Source organism: Camelus bactrianus, chromosome 12 (genome assembly GCF_048773025.1).
Source record: "Camelus bactrianus isolate YW-2024 breed Bactrian camel chromosome 12, ASM4877302v1, whole genome shotgun sequence".
NCBI lineage: Eukaryota > Metazoa > Chordata > Mammalia > Artiodactyla > Camelidae > Camelus > Camelus bactrianus.
The window spans coordinates 52686378-52709839 of record NC_133550.1 but is presented as its reverse complement, the minus strand read 5'-3'; the positions used below and the strand labels follow the sequence as shown (position 1 = coordinate 52709839).

At 33.2% G+C, this 23462-nt stretch overlaps 1 protein-coding gene across 4 annotated transcripts in view; it reads left to right on the top strand.

The window, feature by feature from the left end:
- Nucleotides 1-23462, top strand: part of ZDHHC17 (zDHHC palmitoyltransferase 17) — a 194533-nt gene that overhangs the window by 132995 nt on the left and 38076 nt on the right. For all 4 annotated transcript variants that reach the window (XM_074375373.1, XM_074375372.1, XM_074375370.1 and 1 more), the window contains 6 exons: nucleotides 1810-1913; nucleotides 7038-7160; nucleotides 14608-14685; nucleotides 15285-15429; nucleotides 20451-20515; nucleotides 21168-21330. In XM_074375373.1, coding sequence (XP_074231474.1) covers nucleotides 1810-1913; nucleotides 7038-7160; nucleotides 14608-14685; nucleotides 15285-15429; nucleotides 20451-20515; nucleotides 21168-21330 — 678 coding nt within the window. The remainder of the gene's footprint in view (nucleotides 1-1809; nucleotides 1914-7037; nucleotides 7161-14607; nucleotides 14686-15284; nucleotides 15430-20450; nucleotides 20516-21167; nucleotides 21331-23462) is intronic.

Below are 23462 nucleotides of genomic sequence, written 5' to 3'. Positions count from 1 at the left end.
TTTTCTTTTCTTCTTTCTTTCTGTCTTTTTTTTTTTGCATTGGTTTTGATTTTTAAAAGGTAATTCATTAAGATTTTTTAAAATCTTGGTTAGGGAGTTTTTTGGCACCCTCTTAAACTTTGCACTGGCCTTACCCTCCTTGCTTGGGGTCCTAAGTACATTGTAGACTGCTTTGTTTGTAGCAGGCTCTCAATACATGTTTTGTTGGATGTATTATTCCATTCTTCTTGTAGACTGTGACCATTTATTGTCTTTCAGATATCTTATAGTCCTATAGGAAAATAAGAATCAAAAAAGTTATTTTCCCTATGGTAGGGGAGAATAAAATCAGAAAAAGATAGAAGGAAGTGTTACTGATCTGAGAGGTGTCTTTCTTCACTTTGTGCTACTTAGAGCATAGAGAAGTTGAGAATTGGATTTCAGTGGAGAAATTAAATAGAAAAAGTTTAAAAAAATTAAATGGGTAAATCTTATGTATTGGTTTGCTTTGTCAATTATTTAGAATCTTGCATAAACCCAAAATACTATACCTGCCCATGTTCAAATTTAACCAGTTCTTTTTTAATGGAGCTCAAGAACAATCTCTCAAAAAATTACTTAGTAAACTGTATGCGTTATGTGTGTTGTGTTGTGAATCTTGATTTTATCTATTTTTTTCTGCTAATGTAGATTTATGATTATTACAGTAGTATTTTAATGTTGACTATGGCATTTTCATAAGGAACTTAGCATCTAATTTGTTGAAAGATTAGGTACTAAGCAGAATTTGCTATTGTGAAACTTTTTAGTTCCCTGTCATTTGAAATTCTCAGATAGTCTAAATGTATGGCTCAAACAAATCACTTTTGGAATTTCCACACAAATTAAATGGCTAATCCTCCGATGAAATATCATTAAATTTGTTTTATTAAATATCAGTGATCAAGAGACCATGAATTATTCTAAGGACTTAATTCTTTCCAAATACCATGCTATGCCCTATCCTTTTATGTGTATGTATGTGTGTGCGTGCGCACGCGTGTGTGCATGAGAGAAAAATACCAGAATTAGAGAAATTTGAATGGATAATAGTAGAGTCAAATATGCTCAATTTTTCTGTTTTCATATCAAAGAAACAATTGTATCTTAGTGCTGTGGTATATTGAGGAAACTGACTATGCATAGTAAATTTTGATTTTAAGTAGAAAAATTGCACACAGCATATAAGCTTTAAGTGGATGTAATCTATGAAACTTTTATATAACAATTAGTTTCTTTAAGGGTGTTGACATCTTTAGAACTGCTCAAGCTGGTTTACATTTTATAGAGCTGCCCCATTGTTCTTTAGTCGCCTAATAGTAGATACTTAACAAGCCCTCAGCATGAAGGAGTGTAAGGAACGGTAATATATGAGAATAGTAGAATAATAATATCTGAATTCTTTTCCTTAGGACCTTAGTTGTTATTTGGCATGTGATGAAACTTTTGAAGTAGAGTGTAAGAGCTAGGGATTATTGGGGAATAATAGAAAAATTAGTCTGAGGGAATGAGAGTTGATTGATGAAGTAGGACAGTTCTGTGGAGCTAAAGATGAATTTCAGTTACTAATTTGTCAGTAATTTATAGTCTTGCAACTTGTCCGTTTTGAGAGTTTGTTTAAGGGGTAGATCTATTTGAACGTGCTTTTTCTCTAAAGAGTACAGACTTCAGCAAAAAAACTATTTAAATAACTAGCATTTTTCAAACAGCAAAAAAAATAGTAGAATACTGAAATGTTTCTGTACCTCTTTTCTCAATTCTTACTTCTGTGTGATTTTTTTTCTTTAATAGGAAATCAAACCTCAAAGCCATTATAACCATGGGTATGGTGAACCCCTCGGACGGAAAGCTCACATTGACGATTACAGCACATGGGACATCGTTAAGGCTACACAGTAAGTTTTTTGTTATAGTTGTTTTCTTCTTTGACATCTGTATTTTAAGCGAAATGTGAATACTTATATTTCTTTCTCCTTTTGATGTTCTCTCTCTGTTGAACATGTGTGTGGCCTTCTAGCTTCCCAAGAAAATGTCTGAGCTTTCCAAAGCCCCTGTGGATATCTCACTCCTCAGCTTTTGCTTGAGCTTTTTGATTTGTTTCTTGTGTGTCGCAACTGTTATCCATCCTCTCAAACCACTATGGTGTTAAACTGTTCGACAACCCCCACCCTTCAACCCCACGAGAGCAAAGCTTTTAATGAATCTGGGTGAGGTCCAGTAGATAAGCCTTTCAGATGGACTCTTCCAGGTCACATAATGACTCCTCTTTGGGAATGAAGCTTTGAGAGAACTCCATCCCTATTCTGCTCACTCTGGTATCAGTACCAGGAATACAAATTTACTTTTCAAGGCTGCTAGGGAGCAGAGAATGGGACTGTGATACTTTACACCACCACAAAGTCCTCTGTGCTTCCTGAAATTCAGCTCATTTCTTGGCTAAATGTTCCTTGGGTTGCTGAAAGCCTTTTGTTAGTTTCCAGAGTTCTGAAAAAAGTTGATTCTGCCAGTTTTTCATAATCTTTTTGGAAAAGCAAACTTTTAGAAGTCCTTAGTCCACTGATGTCGCCCTACTTTCTTGAATGTTACGTATAATCAAAAATCAAAGCACATTGTGTCAACTGTATTTAGCAAAGTATACTATTCTACATTCATTTTTCCTTTTGAGACTTTGCTCCTTCTGACATCTCCTTTCTCTCCTTTGTTATTAATCTGTCTCACCCTAATGCATCATTTCCATCAGCACATATATACTCCAACATCTTTCATCTTAAGAAAAAAACAACCATCTTACTTCATTCCTCATATATGCTTCTAACTATTCTATTTCTTGAAAAGTATTTATGAATGCTGTCTATCATTTCTACTTTTTAAAAAAATTTTTTTATTGAATTATAGTCAGTTTCCAATGTTGTGTCAATTTCTGGTGTACAGCACAGTTTTTCAGTCATAACATGAGTATACATATATTCATTTTCATATTCTTTTTCACCGTATCATTTCTATCTTTTAAAACATTTATTTAAATTTTGAAGCATTTCAATCCTACAGGTAAATATAGAGAAGAATATAAGTGTCAGATTAAGCGGATGCTAACATTTTGCTGTAATTGCTACAGATTGCTCAAATTACTTTCCCTTATCTCCCCAAGGAAACCTCTCTTGAAATTGCTGTAAATCATTCTCATGAACATTCCTATACATTTCTACAGACATCTATAGGCAAAATATGCTATTATAATGTATGCTTATAATTTACATAAATTGTATTCTACTCTACAGATCCTTTTGCAACTTGTTTTTTAAAATAAAAACAAAGCTATATAGCTTCGTGATTTATCAGTGTTGGTAAATGAGAGCCTAATTTGTCCTGTGTAACTGCTTTGTTGTATTCTATCATTCTTTACTGAGACATGCTTAAAATTGTTTCTACTTTTCCTTTATTTCAAACGTTGCATCAATGAATGTCTTTCTCCCTGTTCCCCCAAGTACATAAACAGGTGTTCTTCTAGGGTGAGCAACTCAGTTGGAATTTCTGGCTTGTTCGCTGTGTTCCTTTTCAACTTTACCAATTATTGCCAAATTGATTTCCAAAGTGGCTATGCCAGTTTATAGTTTCATCTGCAGGAAATGAGTTCTTTTTTCATTGCATTTTTGCTAAATCCTAGTTTTGTCACACTTGATAATTGTTATCAGTTTGCTGGTTGTGAAATGTTTTTTCTCTCTTTTGATTGGCCTTTTTCTGATTATAAAAGGTGTTGAATATATTTTCTATGTTTATTGGCCATTTGGGTTTCTTCCTGTGTGAATTACCATTTTAAATTTACCGATTTTGAGTTCTTTTGTCTTTCTGTAATTGGTTTGTTATGTATTATGTATTTTGATGGTGTCTGTGAAGAAGTTAGTGGGATCTGTGTCCCTTTAACGCCTTCTAGGAGTCCTGTCTGCTATTCTCCCAGCCCCTTCCCACCCCGAGTCAAGTCATGCAGCTCATGATTCAGCACTCCTCTCCAGTGTGTCCAAACCCATTTTTTTCTGCAGCAATGTGCTGGAACTTCTGTGGAAACCTGGACTTCCACAAAGGCTCTCTCATCTGTGGGTGATTGTCTAAGACAGTGTTGTCTGGAGCTCCCAGACAATGGCTAAGAGGGGCTAGAGTCAGTGCTTGAGTTACTGCAAGGCCCACAGCTGGGACTAGATCTGAATGCCTGTTACCCAAAGCATGAGTGGGTGAGAGACTCCTTCCAGCTCCCTTGGCCTATGGTGCTAGATCCCATAGCTCCCACAGAGGTCCGTGGATAGGTGCTGAGTTATTGTTGGAAGGGGACAAAACGATGGATGTCTTATTCTATCATGATGCTGATGTCACTCTGGGGCCCATTTGTAAATACTCTTCTTTTCTCTCCCATTTGTTTAATCTTGTATAATGCCACATTGTTTTACTTATTTCTTAATTTCAGAATTGTCTCAGATATTCTTTTTTGATTTATTTTTTTCTTATGTCTTTTTTTTTAATTTATATATTAATTTTTTTAATGGAGGTACCGGGGATTGAACCCAGGATACTGCATGCTAAGTGTGCACTTTACCACTGAGCTACACCCTCCCCCCATCTCAGCTATTCTCGACCTGTTACTCTCACAAATGAATTTTAGGGTTCTACTTGGAAAGTTCATGTGATATTCATTTGGGATTTTGATTAGACTTTCATTAAATTTACAGATTAATTTGGGGAAATTGGGGTATGTATTTCTTTAGGTCTTACTTTAGTATCTTTCATTAACCTTTCTTGTAGTGGGAGTAGTATAATTAAATACGCTTCTTCATTATGATTTTAGATAGTTTAATATTTTATGTTACAATGATATGGAAATCTGGCCCTAAATTAATTTCATTTGGATACTTGGTTTTAATGACTTTTGGCTGAAAGAAAGACAAATCTCACAAAGATGCATAATTCCCAAATGGAAGAATTACAACATATGCTATATTTATTAAGACATAATAATTACTTTTTTAGGGCTATACACTAAGTAAAGATTTTACTGAGCTTTACCTTGTAAATATACATTTTCTGATTCTAGTGCTTGCAAACTAATCAGGTTTTGGCATTTTTGTAATTATAGCAAATGGGTTCACATATGTTAGAAAATTGTTTCAAAATTTTTCAGTGTGTTCACATAAGAAAGTTTTTACAGTTGTAGTGTAAGCTTTTTCAGAAACTATATTATATAATGATGGAAACATTTCCAAGCATAAAACTGTTAAAAAAAAGTTCCCATTATAGTAGATGTTTTACTGAAATAAGAGTCGTTACTTTCTCACTGTGTCTGAAGTATTCCCCTTGCCTTGAGGGGGAACAGACTAAATATCTTTATGCTTCTTAAGAATACAATGTACCATTGAACAACACAAGTTTGAACTGCTTGGATCCACTTAAATGCAGATTTTTTTCCAATAAATGCACACTTGTTTAATCCACAGATGTGGAAACATGGATATGGAGGGCCAACCGTGGGTAAAGTTATATGTGGATTTTTGACTGGAGGAGGGTTGTTGCCTGTAACCCCCATGTTGTTCAAGGGTCAGCTGAATATGGTTGGTAGCATACTAGTCACAGTTATTTGCCATCACTGCCTCTGCCCTCCTCCCCAGAAAAGAAACACTTGTCTTTTTGTTAAAAGGAAAATGCATACTCACTTTTAAATGTTAGAAAAATAATCAGTGACTCTTTGTATATAGTTAGGATTTTTATCATAACTTATTCTCAGTGTGAGGTAGAGTTTGCTCTTTGAGGTAACAGGCCTAGTCACTTAACTGGGTACATGTAAACAATTTGCTGAAAAAGAACGAAGAACTGCAGGTACTGCTGTCATCTCCTGTGAATTGTGGAACTCTTGCTCTTCCTTTAGGTGGATTACCTTGCGCACGTATGAGTGTGTGTGTGTGTGTGAATACATGTACACGTGTAGGATAGAGATAGGATAGTGGAGCAGTGAGACACTGCAGGCTGTATGAAATACTAGTGAAGCTTCACTTCTTTCTCTCTTAGCTAAAACATGAGTATAGGTAGTTTTAGTATTTGCTTTTAGTGTCCCATTATTGTGCCACCTTTCTCCCAGCCTCTCCCTGTGGTGTACCTTCCCATTTTGGAGACCACTCTGATAAAGAGATTACAAGTATAGTCAAAGCCCATTTGTTCTGTGTCTCATATTTCTGAGCATCCAATATTTTGTTTAGGATGAAGTTGATGGTTTTTGAGGCTCCATGATAGATTCTTGATGGTTTATTGTACTATTTTCTCTACTTTTGCTTATGCTTGAAAATTTACATAATACAGAGTTTTAAAAAAAAATGTACGCTGCTACATAGTAACTGAAAACAAAGGGAGGAAAAGGTCAGGCTCTCTGCACGTACCTTTCTTCTTTATCACATATGGACATCTTTCCTCAAACTCTCCCAGTAGACTTTCTCTTATGTCTCATTGACTTGAACTCGGAAGACTCTTCCCCCACTTTCCCTACTTCCCACCCACAGACTTACTTTTTTATTTACCTTCAGGATATCAAAACTAAATTTGTAAATAAAGAATCCTGAGATTGTAAAACATCCTTTCTTCTTGGCGTTTTTCTAAATCATTTATAAATTCTGTGTTGCTGCTGCTTTATGACTTAATATTTTTAACGTAATTGTATGTATTATTATAAGCTACCTTAAGTGTTCTGTGAATAAGTGGTGATATTAATAAAAACAAGCAATGGGTAAACATTTTATTTATGGTATCCTTTTCTCTTCCACTTTATGAGATATTGCATTCTTATAGATGAGAAATTTAAAATTGTGAAATGGATTAGTAAGAGCTATTGGAATATTGGTATTTTTAAAGTAGCACTTTTTGTTGAGAAAGCCGTCTTAATTTCCACGTATCAAAATGGAGCATTAATTTCTTTTGGAAATGTTACTTTCACCTTCAAATATCTTGTCAAATAGTAGTAACTATCTCATACTGTCTTTCTTTTTAAGATATGGAATATATGAACGCTGCCGAGAACTAGTGGAAGCAGGTTATGATGTACGGCAACCAGACAAAGAAAATGTTACACTCCTCCATTGGGCTGCCATCAATAACAGAATAGATTTAGTCAAGTAAGTATTTCTGTATTTTTAAGTAATTAGTTATTATAAAATTATTAGAAATAATTATAAAGTATATAATTTCTAAAATTCATTATTTTTAAAATGTAGATTCTATGTGCCTTTTTTCCTGAAAAAAAAATTGTTTTTAACATTTAGTGAATGCTTATTATTTGCCAGGTACTGTGCTGAGTGCTTTTTCATGAATATTTTCTTAAATCTTAGTTCTTGAAACAACCCTATGTGAAAAATAAGTTTTTACTGCTGTCCTAATGATGTAAAAACTGAGGCATAAAGAGGTTAAATATGCTACCAGTGATACATAGCTGATGTTGGAGTCAGGACTTTAACTCAGACAGTCTAAGTTGCAGCTCACATTTTAAATATGAATTCGAAGGGGAAAAGCTACAAAAGGAAAGAGAGGGGTTACAAAGATAATATAGGAAATAATAATCTCACACCAGCTTAAATGAAGAATATTTTACATACTCAGTAAAAATTACTTTTATTACTTACTGTTAATCTGCTTATTTAACAATAGTAGGTAGTAATTAGATAAGCAAGAGTCAGAATGATAAAATCTTTCTTAGTAAATCCAGTTTAGTGGTCTCTGACAATTTGGATGCAAGATCTTTAGATAAAGACATGAGTCTGAAATGAACTGCTTGCAGATGTGCTGTTTAAGTACAGCATATAGAGTTTAGAGACAAATGGGATGTTAATGTCAGGTAAAAGAATTTGCCCTTAGAGTACTAAAGAAAGATTAAGCAAGTAATAACTAAAGCATTGAACTCCACGAATCACTTTCTTCCAGAGAATGTATTTCCTTTTATTTGTTCTTTGTGCCCTTTTTGTATTTCTAGCCTTCCTTCTGCATTCATTATGGGTCTCCTAACATCTAAATACTGTTTTTGTTTGTCAGAAAATGTTTTTACTTCCACCTATATTTGTGAAGGAAATTTTCACATGGTATGGAAATCTAGGTTGGCAGTTTTTGTTTGTTTTATTTTTGTTTACCCATTGAAAATACCGTTCCACTGTCTTCTGGCTTCTGTTACTTTGAGAAATCAGTCTAAGTATTGCACTTTTAAAGGCTTTTTCTTTTTCTTTTTTCTGGCTGCTTTTAAGACTTTTTCTTTGTTTCTGGTTTTCTGCAGTTTCATGATGATGTTTCTAGGTGTGGATTTCTTTTTATTTACCCTGAATGAGACTGAAAGAAATTCTTGATTCTGTGGATTGATGTTTTCATCAGTTCTGGAAAATCTCAGCTATTATTTCTTCAAATATTGCTTCTGCCCCATTCTCTTTTTGCTCTCCTCCTGGAACACCAGTTAAACGTATGTTTGACCTTTTCATTGTATGCTCTTTATCTCTTACTCTTTTCTCTCTGCTTCATTCTGGAAACTTCTTCTGACTTATCTTCCAGTTCATTTATTCTCTATGTGTAATCTGCTGTTAAATCTATTCAACATGTTCTTCATTTTGTTTATTTTTTAGTTCTAGAATTTCAATTATGTTTTTCAAACTTCTGTTTTTTGATTCATTTGTAGCTGAAATTTTCCATCTTGTCTTGTATACTTGAACATATAATTATTATATAATCTTTGTCTAAGAAGACAGCATTTGGAATCTGTGTGGGTCTGTATCTGTTATGTTGATCCTTTGTGTGCCTGATAATCTTCGAATGTATACTAGACATTGTGCTTGAAAACTTACTTGTTGAATAATTTGAGGCCTAAGATGAGAAGATCCCATTTGTTTCTGCGACGCGCAACTTTAATTTAAGGCTTTAGATTTTCTGGATCACTCAGATGGCTGAAGACCATGCTACAGCCAGGGTTACTTCTGGTTCTTCATTACTCCTGCAGTGCAGCTTTTTGGGGTCCCAACCTTTATTTTGCTTTTGTCTGCGTAGCTTGCCTCTTGGCCAACTCTTCTGCATCAGCAGTTGTCTCTAGGGCAGATGGGGCCCAAGCGGTTTTCTAACTTCTCCCAGTTTTAACCTTCTCCTGAATCTTTGCCAGGTAAATGCTCTTAATCTTCTTAGGTTTTGCTTTTTAGGAAATGTTTCTTTTAATTCATTGAGCTTTTTAAAGTTTTCTTTAATGAAAGGGTTGGCTCAAATTATCTAGCCTTCTGTAAGCCTCTGTATTTTTTCAGTTAGTGTTATTTTAATCAAAATAGTATATAAACAATTTAAAAAATCAAATAGTATTTAAAGGCTTACAATGGGAAACAGCAATCCCTTCCTACCCCCTGGGTTCTGTACCCCAAAAGTAATTATTTTTAATACTTTGGCTGTTTCTTTTAGTATTTACTCTTGTATTTTATATTTTATGTTGCTACTTTTATCTACAAAGCTATCTATACAAATGATAGCAAATGCTTTTCTGCTTTTTTCATTTAATTTATGTATCTTCAAGATTTCTCATATCAGTGCACCTAGAGCCACATCATTCTTTTTAAAAAACTGTATAATATCCAATTGTATGGACGTAATTTTTTTCATGGTTTACCTACTGATGAACATTTAGATTGATTCTAGTGTTTTTACTACTTCAGTGTTGTAATTAATACCTTGTTCACATACCATATTCATATTATATTCATATATGTTTGTAGGAGTCTCAGAAGTAAGAAAGTTGGAAGGATGAATTTTGAATCTTAATAAATGCTGCCAATTTTTATGCTATTTCTTAATTTATATTTGACTTTCTATTTTGGATAACTAGGTATTCTAAGTCACCTACCCACTAATACTTCTCCCCTCCTCTGTTACAATTTTACTTAAGTTACTATGCAACGTTTAAATTGTTGGAAGTGTGTAAATCTGTACTGATAAGCCCAAAAGTGTTCCATGATTATCTGTTTTTTTCTGTAGAATTGTAATTTTTATCTGAAGTAATAGTTGTTTCATTTTTTTTCTATTTGTTTAAATTTCTATGTATTATAATTAATTATTCCCATACTTTTAGACAGAACTATAAAACCCATCTCTGTTTGCAAACAGTATTAGATAATTTATTGGTTCCTTTTTTGGTGGAGGGAGTATGAAGTCATTCTTGGCTTTCTCCATCTTTCTGTTCCAGCCCAGACTGTTGCTCTTTAGAGCGACATACAGTCATTGTCTTGAGATTTACCTTTGCATTCATTCTGGGAAATCCCTTTGTTCCAGTGTTGGTCTCAGTTTCCTGGATCTCACGTTTTTGTCTCTGTTGGTTTACTCCTTGTTTTAGTAGCACACATTTTCTGATAACTTTCCAAGAGAAAGAACTTGGGAGGTAAATGTTTTGAAGTTACTTTCTCTTCTGCCCTCACACCTTATTTGTTGTTTGGCTGAGCATACACTTCTAGATTAAAATTGATTTTCTCAGAATTTTAAAGCATTTCTTTTTGTTGTTGTTTCAAGTGTTACAGTTGAGACACGTTTGATCTCATTCTGTTGATCAGAAAGATCACATTTGTCTTGTGTTTAAAAATAAACAAGGAACTCTGAAGTGAGAAATACAGACAAAAAGTCTTGACATTCGTTGCCTGCCTTACAGTTTGTTCCATCACTTATGGACAAGTACGGTTACAGAATAAAGTCAGTAATTATAGAGTAAGTTAATAATTACAGTGTCTGCGTATATTATATCTTCTGGGTGGTAAACTTCATTTCTTACAATACATAGTCTAGCAATTTACTTCCCTAAAACAAACAATGGTGAGTAAATGCAGTTTTTAATAATAACTGGTATTTATAGCCTCAAGGTTAATTTTTACTTCTTTTTTGTTTTGTTTATTGAAGTATAGTCAATTACTTTTGAGTCTAGAATTACACCCTATTTAAAAGCTGTAGTGTATTACTATTTCATGGATGCTGGCAGAAGATACATGACTCAGGTAGAGACAAAGGACTTTATTCTTCATAGCACAGCAAATAGCATGAATATCATATTTGTGTAAATCCCTCTTGCTCCCTACATCCTATGGGAGTGTCTTGATAATGGTCCAGTTGGATGCAGTACACACAGTTAGATATTCTTTGCTTTTATAGTATATGGAAAGCAAGGTTGCTCTTTGTCCCAGAGGGAGAAGTTACCTCATCTCTCAGGGTGGCTTGATGCAAACACATCTCTCAGAAATGGCCTATGTACAGAGTGGTCAGGACCTTGCAGTCTTCTCATGTACTCAGCAAGACGTATGGGAGCTCCAGAGACCCATGGAGAAGTGTCTCTTCTGATAGTTATGTTCTCTCAGGATGTATTAAAAGAACTTATTGCAAGCAAAGTAATTCCATCACTTTCATGATTTTAAGATATAAAGTCAGTATAATTTAGAAAGGAAGAGACCTTCACCCAGCCTGGATTGTTTATATTCCTAGTGTTTTCGAGTGGAAGTCTTTCAGCTGTTCTTAGATTTCTACCCTAATGTAGTAAAATAGAAAGGACTGGCCCAGGCTCTTGTCTTCGGCAGTCCCCTGTTACCTCAGGATTCTTCATTAACAACAGCTAATAATGCTCGTAGTCTCTGATTCAGTTTGATTTCAAGTCAAGGCTTTCATAACAAATACATACATCAGAAATTGACACAACATTGTAAACTGACTATACTTCAGTTAAAAAAAAAACAAATATGAGGCTTTGTTTAAAAATACAGAGCTTATAATTTATGAGAACACACTGTGTATGGCTTATTCTTCTTCCCTGGCAACCAGCATATACGTTTTTTTTCCTGATCCCCGACTTTGTGGAAGTTTACATTACTGTGTATTGCTATGGTTCTTTTTATTTATTTATTTTAAGTTCAGGTTATGACCATTAAGTAGCCACTTTTAACCTGAAAACTTGCCTTTTTAGTTTAGGGAAGTATGCTTGTGTTGTGCCCCCAAGACTGCCTCACTTTCATTTTCTCTGTTTTTTCTTTCAGGAACTTTTATTTGTCAGATATTGGGATCAACCAGATTGATTCTTTCTTTTTCTTATCTTTATTTCAACTGCCTTTTATAGCTATTGTACTTTGAGGAGATTTTCTTAATTTATCTTCTAATCCTTTTGAATTTCTAATTTTATCTGTTACATTTTCAATTTCAAAGCATTCTTTCTTGATCTCTGCCCCCCCATTCCTTTTAAAAAATACTTTATTCTTATGTCATGAATATATTATCTTCTCTTATTGTTTGGAGGTTATTAATTAGAACTTTTGTTTTTTAAGTTTTTCATCTCTATATATTATCTGTTTATTTTGGGCTTCTTCAGTTTATTTTGATCTCCTTCAGTTTGAAGCTTTCCTCAATTATTTGGTCATATTTGACCACTCATATTCAGGGAAGACATAACAGAGCTGATTGGAAGTCACAACAGGAACTTCCCAAATGTCTGTTCAGCCTGTAGACTTTCATTGTTAGATTTTCAGTACAGTGTCTCATATGATTCCGTGATTTAATTCCCTGAGTCTCAAACTTCTCTGTTAGATGCACTTAATACACCTTTTGGCAAATACTGAATGGTTGATTGTTAAAATCGACATAAGCCAGAAATTACAATCATACAGTGAAACTTAGAGACACAAGAGTGAGCCTGCACTTTAAGAGTTTGAATTATTTGTGTAGTCACTTTTTAAGATTATAATACACAAAGAATACTTGTCTAGCACTGTCAGCTGCTTGATTGCTTCCATGTCACTGAAATGCCTGTTGTGATGCTAAATAAATACTCACTTTCATTAAGAATGTAACTTAGAAAACAACAATTTTTCAGCAATTTATATAGACTTTGAACCAGTATTTCTGTTTATAGTCCAGTTTCTTATTACTTTCTTTGGACGTGACTATTGCCTTTAATCCCGTAGCCTTTCTAGGGTTTTATAACATATTCTGGTTTGCTTCTCATTAGTGTCCCCCTCTAGAGACATCTGAGTGTTACCTATTTGCTTTTAATTTTCAAATAATTGTTGATATCTCTTGTTCATGGATAATTCCTTCTCAAAATCTACAGATCATTAGTACCTGCAAGAACATTTCTTGATAATAACCTTACAGTATTACAAGGAGGTTTGAGTTTAAAAATAAGAATTATATGATCTTCTCAGAGTTTTGTAGTTTTCAGCTAGGGTCTTCAAGCTACAAAAAATAATGTGTTATAAAAATATAACACTTCTCTTTGAAAAGCTGACAATGAAAAGGTGGTAGGAGTTATTTTTTAGCATGCAGAAAAAAAGTTCCCCTATCCTTGTGGAAAAAAGTTGTTCTTTAGAACTAGTGGAAATCACTTATTGCCGTAGTCCTAGCAAGGATTTGAAAGGTGAATAAAAATAACTCTCAGGAACAGATATTTTAACTATAAAGAAGGTAATGAAATTGCTTTAAAAAACATTCCAATTGGAATTTTTAAGAAAATATTTCCTATTAAAACTGTTCTTTTGCTGTGCTATACTGCTCTTTGGGCTCAAAAAAACATTTTTTAACTATTATATGATGTCTACTGGATGCCTTAAGAAGCAATTTAGGAATATTTAAATGTTTGTGTTCAAACTATTGTCTGATATTCTGGACTTGAAATATTTTAGTCTGGAAATATTTTAGTTACTTCATACTATTCCATATGGTAGAGTGGAGTTGGGCCCTTCATTGCATAATGCTTTAAAAGTACCGTTTTAACAAATACTTATATAAAGCAGAAAATTTCTGAATCAAGCTTGTAAGTATGACTATATTAAATGTTTAGAACGATGAGCATTAAGAGTGAATGCATTCATGATTTAAGGCAGTAATCAGAATAGTTTAAGAGCCTCAGTTATACACATACATCAGACATTTGACATCAGGTGCTTTGAAATCATTGTATTCAAGATTCATTACATCGATCAGTCCCAAAGCAAACATTATATAAGCAACTAGGTCCTGTTCATTTTAGAGGTTATCAAGATGTTATGACATTAATGTAGTAAGCAACAAGGTTGCTCTTTCTTTTTAAAGCAACACAGCTTCAAAAGCATAACAAATAGGGTGCCATAAAGAGCCTTTATGTTACACTTTACATTTATGAAATTATTTTTCATATGCTGTTTTATTTAACCCGTAGTAATCTTTGAGGTAAGTAAAGCTGAGCTTAAAAAGCTGAGCTTCTACCAAGGGTCTGGCATACTCTATAAGGTTCTGATTCCAAAATTCTATCTACTGCTGCTGTCTCATCCAAATCTTTGTGGTTCTTTGACTGCCTTCTTTTTTTATGTGATTGTTATTTGGTATTGCTATTATTTTTTGTAACTTAAAAAAATTATTTTCGGTTTACTTCTGGAACAAAAGAGTGATGTATTTGATATAATATCCTACTAAATATATTTTTAAAACTCACTGAAGACCATTTATTGTCTAGCATGAGGTCTAAAATGAAAAACATTTATTTCTTTATTTTTCACATATTTCTTAAAATTGAAAATGAAAACTATCTGAAGTATTTAAAATTTTGTCTTATAGATACTATATTTCGAAAGGTGCTATTGTGGATCAACTCGGAGGAGACCTAAATTCAACTCCATTGCACTGGGCCACAAGGTTTAAATTTGCTTCTGGATTTTTTTTTCCTTTGGTTCCTTTAATAGCCTATAACTAAACAACTATTTTTTCCCCCTTTAAATGATATGCTAAAATGAATGGGAGAACTTGTTATGCCAGTAGTTAATATCAATAATGTACTAAAATGTATTGCTGTCCACTGTTACCTGCATTGGAAGCAAAGTTTATTTTCCAAAGTGTCCTTAAGGAATTAACTAGGCTGATATTAATCTGGTTAGTTAGAAAATGGGATTAAGCTTTGGGAATACTTTTTCAGCCTATATGTATTACAGCAAAAGAAGTATCAAGTTCATGGGACAATTAAGGTCATATTGGAACAGGATTACTAGAGTATAATAACTATTTATTACATATTTAAAGAAGTTATGAGTATCTATAAATTTTCAGACTTTTATGCCAATTAAGACTTAAGAACATAATATCCTAAATGTACCTTGATGTATGTCTATTTTGAAATAATGTGAAATAAGACTTTTGTAATTCTTCCACCATTTTAAAATCTTTTTCATTTTTTTTTAAACTTCTTTTCAGAGAAGTTTAAAAAAACATATTTAAGTGTTTATTCTTTTATGCTTTAGACAAGGCCATCTATCTATGGTTGTGCAACTAATGAAATATGGTGCAGACCCTTCGTTAATTGATGGAGAAGGATGTAGCTGTATTCATCTGGCTGCTCAGTTTGGACATACCTCAATTGTTGCTTATCTCATAGCAAAAGGACAGGTAAAAAAATCACAGTGGTGTAGATTTGAATCAGATATTCTTAACTACCTAATATCATTGGTGTTAACAAGTATAACAACCTGGTGATATTTAAATAGTACTTTCTACTGGGTGAAGAGAATAAATAAATAGATAGGTAGTTTGCTATTGAATTATTTAATATAGTTAACATAAAAATACGAAAAACAGTCATGATCCAGATAATAATCCATTAAGTTGGTTTTTTTATTTCTAAGAGTGATAGAGATGAATGCTAGAAAGTAAGAGAAAATTTAGGTATCTTTTTGCTTCCCTTAATCACGTCTTTTGACTATATCATCTGAATTCATTTAAACTTTTTTAAACATATTACTGGTTATTTTCTATATTAAGTCCCTCTTGAGGGAGATAAATGCCTTAAGATCATTTTCTCAGTTCCTGCTGTGTAAAACACTGCTTTTTACATGGCAGAAAAATTCTCATAATTTAAGTGTTTCTTCCTGATTCTTCCTTAATATGTAGTGACTATAATCACATTAAATATTGTTAGTTTATGCGTACCATATCTTTGTAATAAACGTATTTTGTTAAAAGTAATGTCACTCAATTTGTCTTTCACGAGTTTTCTCTGGTTGTACTTAAACATTAGTTTTATAGCTAAGGATCTCATCATAAGAGTAAGATAGATGATTTTAATTCATTGCTATTAGCACATATTTGTTATTTTAATTTAAAATAATTAGATTTAGAATTTGAATAGTATTTATTATGAATCCTTTAAAGTGTTTATTGTTGGCAGTGCTCCAGTGGGTGTTGTGCACTATTGCTAAGGAAAAGAGGCATAGGCTGGTTAATTTCTGGAAGGAGGAGTTTATTTTCTATTACTGTGTTAATATACTGCCCCCTAAGTCTAATGGCTTTAGAACAGTAGGAGCCATTATCTTTCATGAGTCTCTAGGTTGACTGAGCTTGATTGGGTGGTGGTTCTTGTGATAATGGCTGGGGGCTGCAGTCATCTGGGGGCTTGACTGGACTGGAGGATGCTTGCATACCTTGTACCTTGATAAGAAGGGCTAAAAGGCTGGGCTCAGTTGGCTTATTGGGACAGCTAGCCCTCTCTGTTTTTCTCCATGCAGTCTCGGAACTTCTCCACGACTCCCCTCCATGTGTTCTCTCTAGCATGGAAACCAAACTTCTTACATGGTTGCTCAGAGTTCCCAAAAGAACAAAAGCAGACATCTGACTTTTTTAAGGTCTTGAACTGGCACAGCCACATTTCTGCTCCATTCTGTCAGTTAAAGCAAGTAACAGGTCCAGCCCATGTTCACTGTGGGAACACAAGGGTATGAACACTGGAAGGTGAAGTTTATTGGAAGCTATCTTTGGAGACCAACTACCCCAGGGGATCATCTTTGTTCTCCCACAGTTCATTCTGGACTGGAGGTTGAAGCAGTAGATGGCGTTGTTGCACATGACATCGTCTTTAGTGGCCTTCTCTAGTGCAGATATTAAGTTTACAATATACATTCACTTTTTTCTTCTAGTTTTTAACTAGGTAAGAAAAGTGTAAAGTTTTGACTCTTTTTGTTAGCTTATTGATTTTGGAATTTGGATGTTTCAGTAATCATTTGAACTCTGGCATAGTATGTAGGCCATAAAATTCTTAAAGAGCAGAAATTCTGTCACAGTTCTTTTTGTACAGTAAGTGCATGGTAGTGTTAATACATGTCTGACAGATAATTGGCTTTCTTTTTCAGGAGTAAGTTTTTTTTCCTGCTTACGGAAGTAACACATGCTTACTGTTAAATATTCAAACATAGTAGCAAAGTATGACTTAGAGAGTGAAATCCCACCTCTTCCCTTACCTCCTCCCTCTATTGAGAACACTTTCTTTAACAGTTTAGTATATATTTTTCTAGAATTTTTTCAATATATGTGCTAAAATACTACCACTAAAAGCACTTTAGAGCAGTAAAAGAAAACTGCTCTAATGTGCTTTATATCATACTTTAAATGCGGTCCAAAGTCGTCCTGTGGCTTACGGAATCATGTGTGATCCGGCTCTGGATACGTCTCCATCTCATCTTCTGTCATCTCCCTCTCACTCGCTGTGCTGAACCACACCAGTCTTCTGGCTGGTCGTTGAACAGCTCTGGTGTGCTGTTGTCTTAAGGCCTTTGTGCTGGCTCTTCCCTTCTGCTTGGTAAATTCTTTCCTTAGTCACACGGTTATCCTTTTCTCTCTCACTTCAGTCAGATGTTTGTTCAAATTTTATTAGTTCTGATTAGTTCCCAGTTATAAGCAGTAATAAAATCAGTGTATTTTTAACTTCTTTCTCTTCCCTGTCTTAACACTGACATTAGTCCATAATACTGTTTTTCTTAGTATAAACTTTGTTCTGATATATAACTACATTTCTGTCACTTGACTTTTCAACTTTAAGTAATATCCTTTGACTCATAGCTCTTGCAGATTAGACACTCATTATACTTTCTCAGCCTTTTCCCACCCCCCTCATTTGTTGTTAATTTTATCAAATTTACATTCTTAGGGCATATAACATTTTCATTTAGTTTGTCATTCTATTCTTCACAATAGTTTCTTTTTAGTTACACTGTTAAATATATTCAGTGCTCACTACCAATTCTTTTGGATGATTTTCAGGAGAAAAAGGGGAAAATGCTAAGTTATGGAGCCCTGTTGATCATGGAATTCCCATAAGCTTTTGATCTGGGCTTGTTAATTCTTCCTAATAGAGAATACTCATACGTCCAGGCTGAACTTGGAAAAGAAGTACCAAGTTTTAAATCCTGATCCAAAGAGAGAAAAGGTTGAATTTCATTTTTCTTTTAGTACTCTAGAGATGTGGCATAATTTTTAATTTTTATTTTGTTTGTTAATATTTTAATACTATCACTTTTTAAAAAGGATATGAAAAGACTCACAACTAAAAAGGAAGAAATTTAAACATAAGAATTTACATGTTTGTTTTAATTGGACATCAAATTTAATTGAGCTTTCTTGAAACCAGAGCAGTAAAGGAAGTAAAATAAGTTTCATTACTTAACTCTCATATAAGAAACAAGGAAGTTTACCATTTTTTTCAGAGAAGATTTTTTTTTTGGAAAAAGAATAAACATGTATAATGTAAATATTGAGTGAGTTACATGTTTCCAACAACACTTAATAGAAATTTAGAAATAGATTTGTAATGGATAAGGCATAACATTTGATTGTAATATTCATGAGAGGGACTAAAACTAGTGACATCTTAGGATATGTGTTGCCACTTGTCTAAAGTAGTGGTTCTCAGCTCTTTCTGCCCCAATACGCTTGGATAATGTTCATATTGAGACATATTCCCATCTGTAAAGATGCCTTACAGGGAACTGCTATATAGAGTTATGAAATGTTTTGCAGTGTACTCACTATAACTCTGTCCTCTCTCCACTGACTGGTGAATTGGGTAATGTAACTTGGATTAGGACTGCTGGTTTAATAATCCATAGGAATGGGAGGTGGGGAAGGGAAGAAGAGGAAACTTAATACGTATTGAATGTCCTGTTCCAGGCTCTAGACTAGGTTGCTTTACACACATTATTCCATTTAATCATCAGAAAGATCTTATGAAGACAGTATTTGTATTAACATTTTTAGATAAGAAAGCTGAGACTCAGAGAATTAATTTTGGCAGCCTTACAGTTATTAACTAAACTGGTGGATCTAGGAATTCAAAACCATGTCTATCTTATTCTAAAGTCTATCTGTGCCTTTCCCAAACCTAGAAAAGTAGATAGATAAACATGTCTTGTCATTTAACAAATGGTTTTTCATTATCTATCCTGTTGGGCACTGAGAGTATAAAGATGAATTTAATTTTGATCCTCAAAGAACTTCTTTTCTAGTTAATGGGACAGATAACTTAGGCACATAGGAGAATCAGTCCAGATTGGAGTGAGTCAGAAGAGAGAATTTTAGGGAAGTGAAACTGATAGAATCCCTAATACATCAGCATGTCTTGAAAGGTGATTTGTCTAACCTGGGAAGAGTTTTGGTTGAATAGGTGGTAGTTTTAATTCTAATTTGCTTTAAAAAAAAAAAAACTGCAAAAGAGAGAGAAAAGTACCACGGAAAGCAAAAAGTTGGGTAGGAGGGGAAAATAATGGTTTACTACATAATTTTGTTGGGAATGGTATTCATATATATTTATGATAATATAAATATCAAATATTTATAGAACCAGAATTACAGTAGATCTCTTGAGAGTCAAGAATAAGAAAGGTGCATATTTTGATGGGGTAGTGAGAGGAAAGAGAGAAATTGTCATTTTGCTTAATGAGGATATGCCATACTTAGGATAATACCTAAAACTGAAAAAATCAAAAAGTAGCAATTCCAAGTATCTTATTTTAAAGATGTGTAAGTAAAAACAAAAATAATGAGCTAAAAAAGGTGAAAACGATGGGGAATAAGGCAGATAATTGCTTGATCACGTTGCTTTTTTACCACAAACTTTGCAGAATTAGTTAATTCTAAAAATATTCATGCATAGTGATAAAAAGTAGACAGACTTTTTGAGTTCATTAAAATTGAAATTTTTATTGAAATTTTATAATTTATTCTTTGTTTTGAAAGGCCTGGGAATAAACAGGGTTTTATTATATCATGAATTAGTAAAATAAGTTTTTCAGAGACTTAAATAATTTAATCTTTCCTTTGTGAGTGAAAGATGAAGAGTAGGTCAAGATCTCTAGATGACAACATTGAAAGGCTGAGTGAAGTTTAAAAAAGGAAAACTATAAATATGTTAATTAAGTGTAATTAAACACATTCAGTATATGTAAATTAGATGTTTATATACATATTAATTAAAATACTTAGTGATATCGTTTTACTTTAAACTTAGGAAAGATATAGTTTTATAAATCACCTTTGATTGTTATATTGGCTTCTCCTGTGATATGTGAATTATATTTTTCTAAGTGAATTTGGTAGGAACTTAGAAGTTTTTACTGTCTGACTTTTTCTTTTTTCTCTATCAGGATGTAGATATGATGGATCAGAATGGGATGACGCCTTTAATGTGGGCAGCTTATAGAACACATAGGTATGTAACCATTTAAATACTTATTCAACCATTTTCAGCATAATAAAATGTAAAATAAGTGATTAAAAAAAGCAGTTTAATGTTATACTTGCTAATATTTAAAGTTCTTAATTATGAGTGCATAGTATGTAACATAAATTACCCTTTTGGATGTTTTGAGTCTCTATGTTTACATTTACCTTGGTAATTGTAGTATTCTTAAGCTATTCGTCTTTTAACAGTCTCCAAGGATAGAAGAAAATGTTACCTTCTTTTTAAAAAGTAACTGATTTTTAACATGATTCGCATATTGGCAAGTTTAGCGTTTTAATTACTAAGTTGCCTTAAATGACTTCGGCACAACCTAGACTTATATTTAAAATTTTAATTGTTTAATTATGTAGACATCAGTGACCTTAATCACTGGATGAAAAATAGTAAATGTCAGGACCAAGTGTACTCTCTCCGAACTATCTGAAGTTACATGGTGTCGCACAGACTCGATACTTCATATTAAAATATTGTCCTATTACTGATTGTAAACTTGTTGACTATAGGTTAGAATAGAAGTGTTCCAAGATGGAATGCAACCACAATCAGTTTAGTATCTGTAATGATTTCTATAATTGAAATTAGGGTTGTTGTTGTTGTTGTGTTTTTTTTTCCTTTTCAGTGTGGATCCAACTAGATTGCTTTTAACATTCAATGTTTCAGTTAACCTTGGTGACAAGTATCACAAAAACACTGCTCTGCACTGGGCAGTACTAGCAGGGAATACCACAGTCATTAGTCTTCTTCTGGAAGCTGGAGCTAATGTTGATGCCCAGAATGTCAAGGTAAAAATGTCCTATATTAATTACACAATGTGCAGTGTGGTTACTAAGATGGGAATTCCTTAATAAAACTTAGGGTTTTTTTTTTTTCACAGTCAAAAGATGGCAGAAGCTTCTTACTTAAACCCAACCCTTTGCTTCCGTGCAAGAATTTGTTTTGAAAGACTGATTTATTTACTTTCATCTTTTAGTATTAAAGTAATTTTTAGATTTTGGTGACCTTTTCATTAGTGAATTCTTACTCACTTTTGGAAGTTATATAATCTCTATTTTTATAGGGAAATAGAATCATTTTCTGGTTTCTTTAAGAAGATCATTAAAAAGAATCCCAAATTTATATTTAAACCACAGTATGCTTAGTAGCTTTTACAAATTCTTTGACTTAGCTATTTGTTGTCTTATTTTTTTAAAGATCAAGACCTTGATAAACACCTTTATGATGTTTATAGGAGTACCCCTCCCCCGCAAATGCTGGACTGATCCAGGAAGTGTATGCCAAAAAAGTATACAAAATTATCTAAGAGCAAAGCACAATTAACATTTATACTCTGAGCATATGGAAGTTTGTGGACATCTTATGAATACTTGCAAGAAAATTCTATTGATAAACTTAAATTTTGATTACTATTCTCATTTTTAAAATTTTGGGATTCACCATGTCTTTCAGCACCAGACTCTGTGAAATGACTTTAAACTTTTAAATAACATCTTTTAATAACGTGCATTCATAAATAACTTTGTGCCCATTGACAGATGTTCTTTAATTTGACTATAAACCGTAGTATTTTCTGAGTCATGCTTCTTAAATTTCCAAAGGATATGTGCTAATTAAATATGAAAAGGGTTCGAGCCACATAATGATCTAAAATGGCAATCAAAAAGTAGGTTATCTCCTGCTGGATCAGGGCATCTGTTTAGGTTGCAATGAATAGTTCTTTCTCTATTTGATTACTCTGAGAAGAAAAGGTTAAACTACTGAAATAAAATAGCTTAGACTGGTTATATGGGGCCTAATTTATTTAAGATTGTAACAAATTTTTAGAAATTAATCTAACTAAAAATATTTAAAGTAAATATCAAATAGCTTAGACTAGTTATATGGAGCCTGATTTATTTAAGATTATAGCCAATTTTTAGAAATGAGTCTAATTAAAAATATTTAGTTAAAAGTAAATATCAAATATCTTATTGAAAACTGTAAGAAATTGAGAAAACCATATGTTATCTTTCTTTCTTTTTTAAAATTTTAAATCTTCTTCTCTCTACCCAGTGTGATCAGAATGGTCTAATACCTGCCAGTAAATGTTGGAAAGAGGAAAGTCAGCTTGCCTCAGTTACCGTAGCCTGACATGTGCTGGGCATTCTAAATATTTATTGACTGAATGGAGATTTGTGTGGTCTTGAGCTTTACCTCTAAGCTAGTTTTCATGACTGTGCTGGCATACCTCTCTGCCACTTCTGAAATTATAGAGACACTTTTGCTTTTCTAAATGTTCTAAGTAGAAAGCTCTGAAAAGTTCATAATACTGTGATTAGTAAATCAGGTTGACCCCAAGGCCTAAAGGATAAGAAAAGAGGAGATTGATTAAACCTGATCAGTATCCCCCTAAGAAAAAAATTAATGAGGTTACCTTATATTTTATTATCTGGATTGCTTTAGAGTGTTATTTTTCTTCTCTTGGCTACTAGATAGCCATTCCTAAAGTGGTCATACCCTAGGAATGCATTTCAAGTATTTAGAGTTTAGTTTTGAAAAACTGGAACTTATGGCAAATAGTGAGTCTCCAAGATTTTGCCAAGAGCCATATCAGTGTATTGAAGTTGTAGTAATGTCAGAATTATGACAAGATGACCACACTGTTCTGGAATTTAAACTAATAGTGAATATTTTCAGAGCGTTTATTTATTGGAAGATATTTATTGAAAATATCTTTTCAATGCATATAAAAATTTAGATAACTTCTTTTTGATCATGACCTTTAGGTATTTGAGGTGTGGTTTGTAAATTTAATGCCTTTTCAACTTGGCACTGCACATTAACCATTGTATAAACTTTTGATTAGTCTTTTTAAAAAATTTTTTTTTAAGTTTAAGCAACTTTCTTGTCATATAATTTCCATACAGTAAACTATACA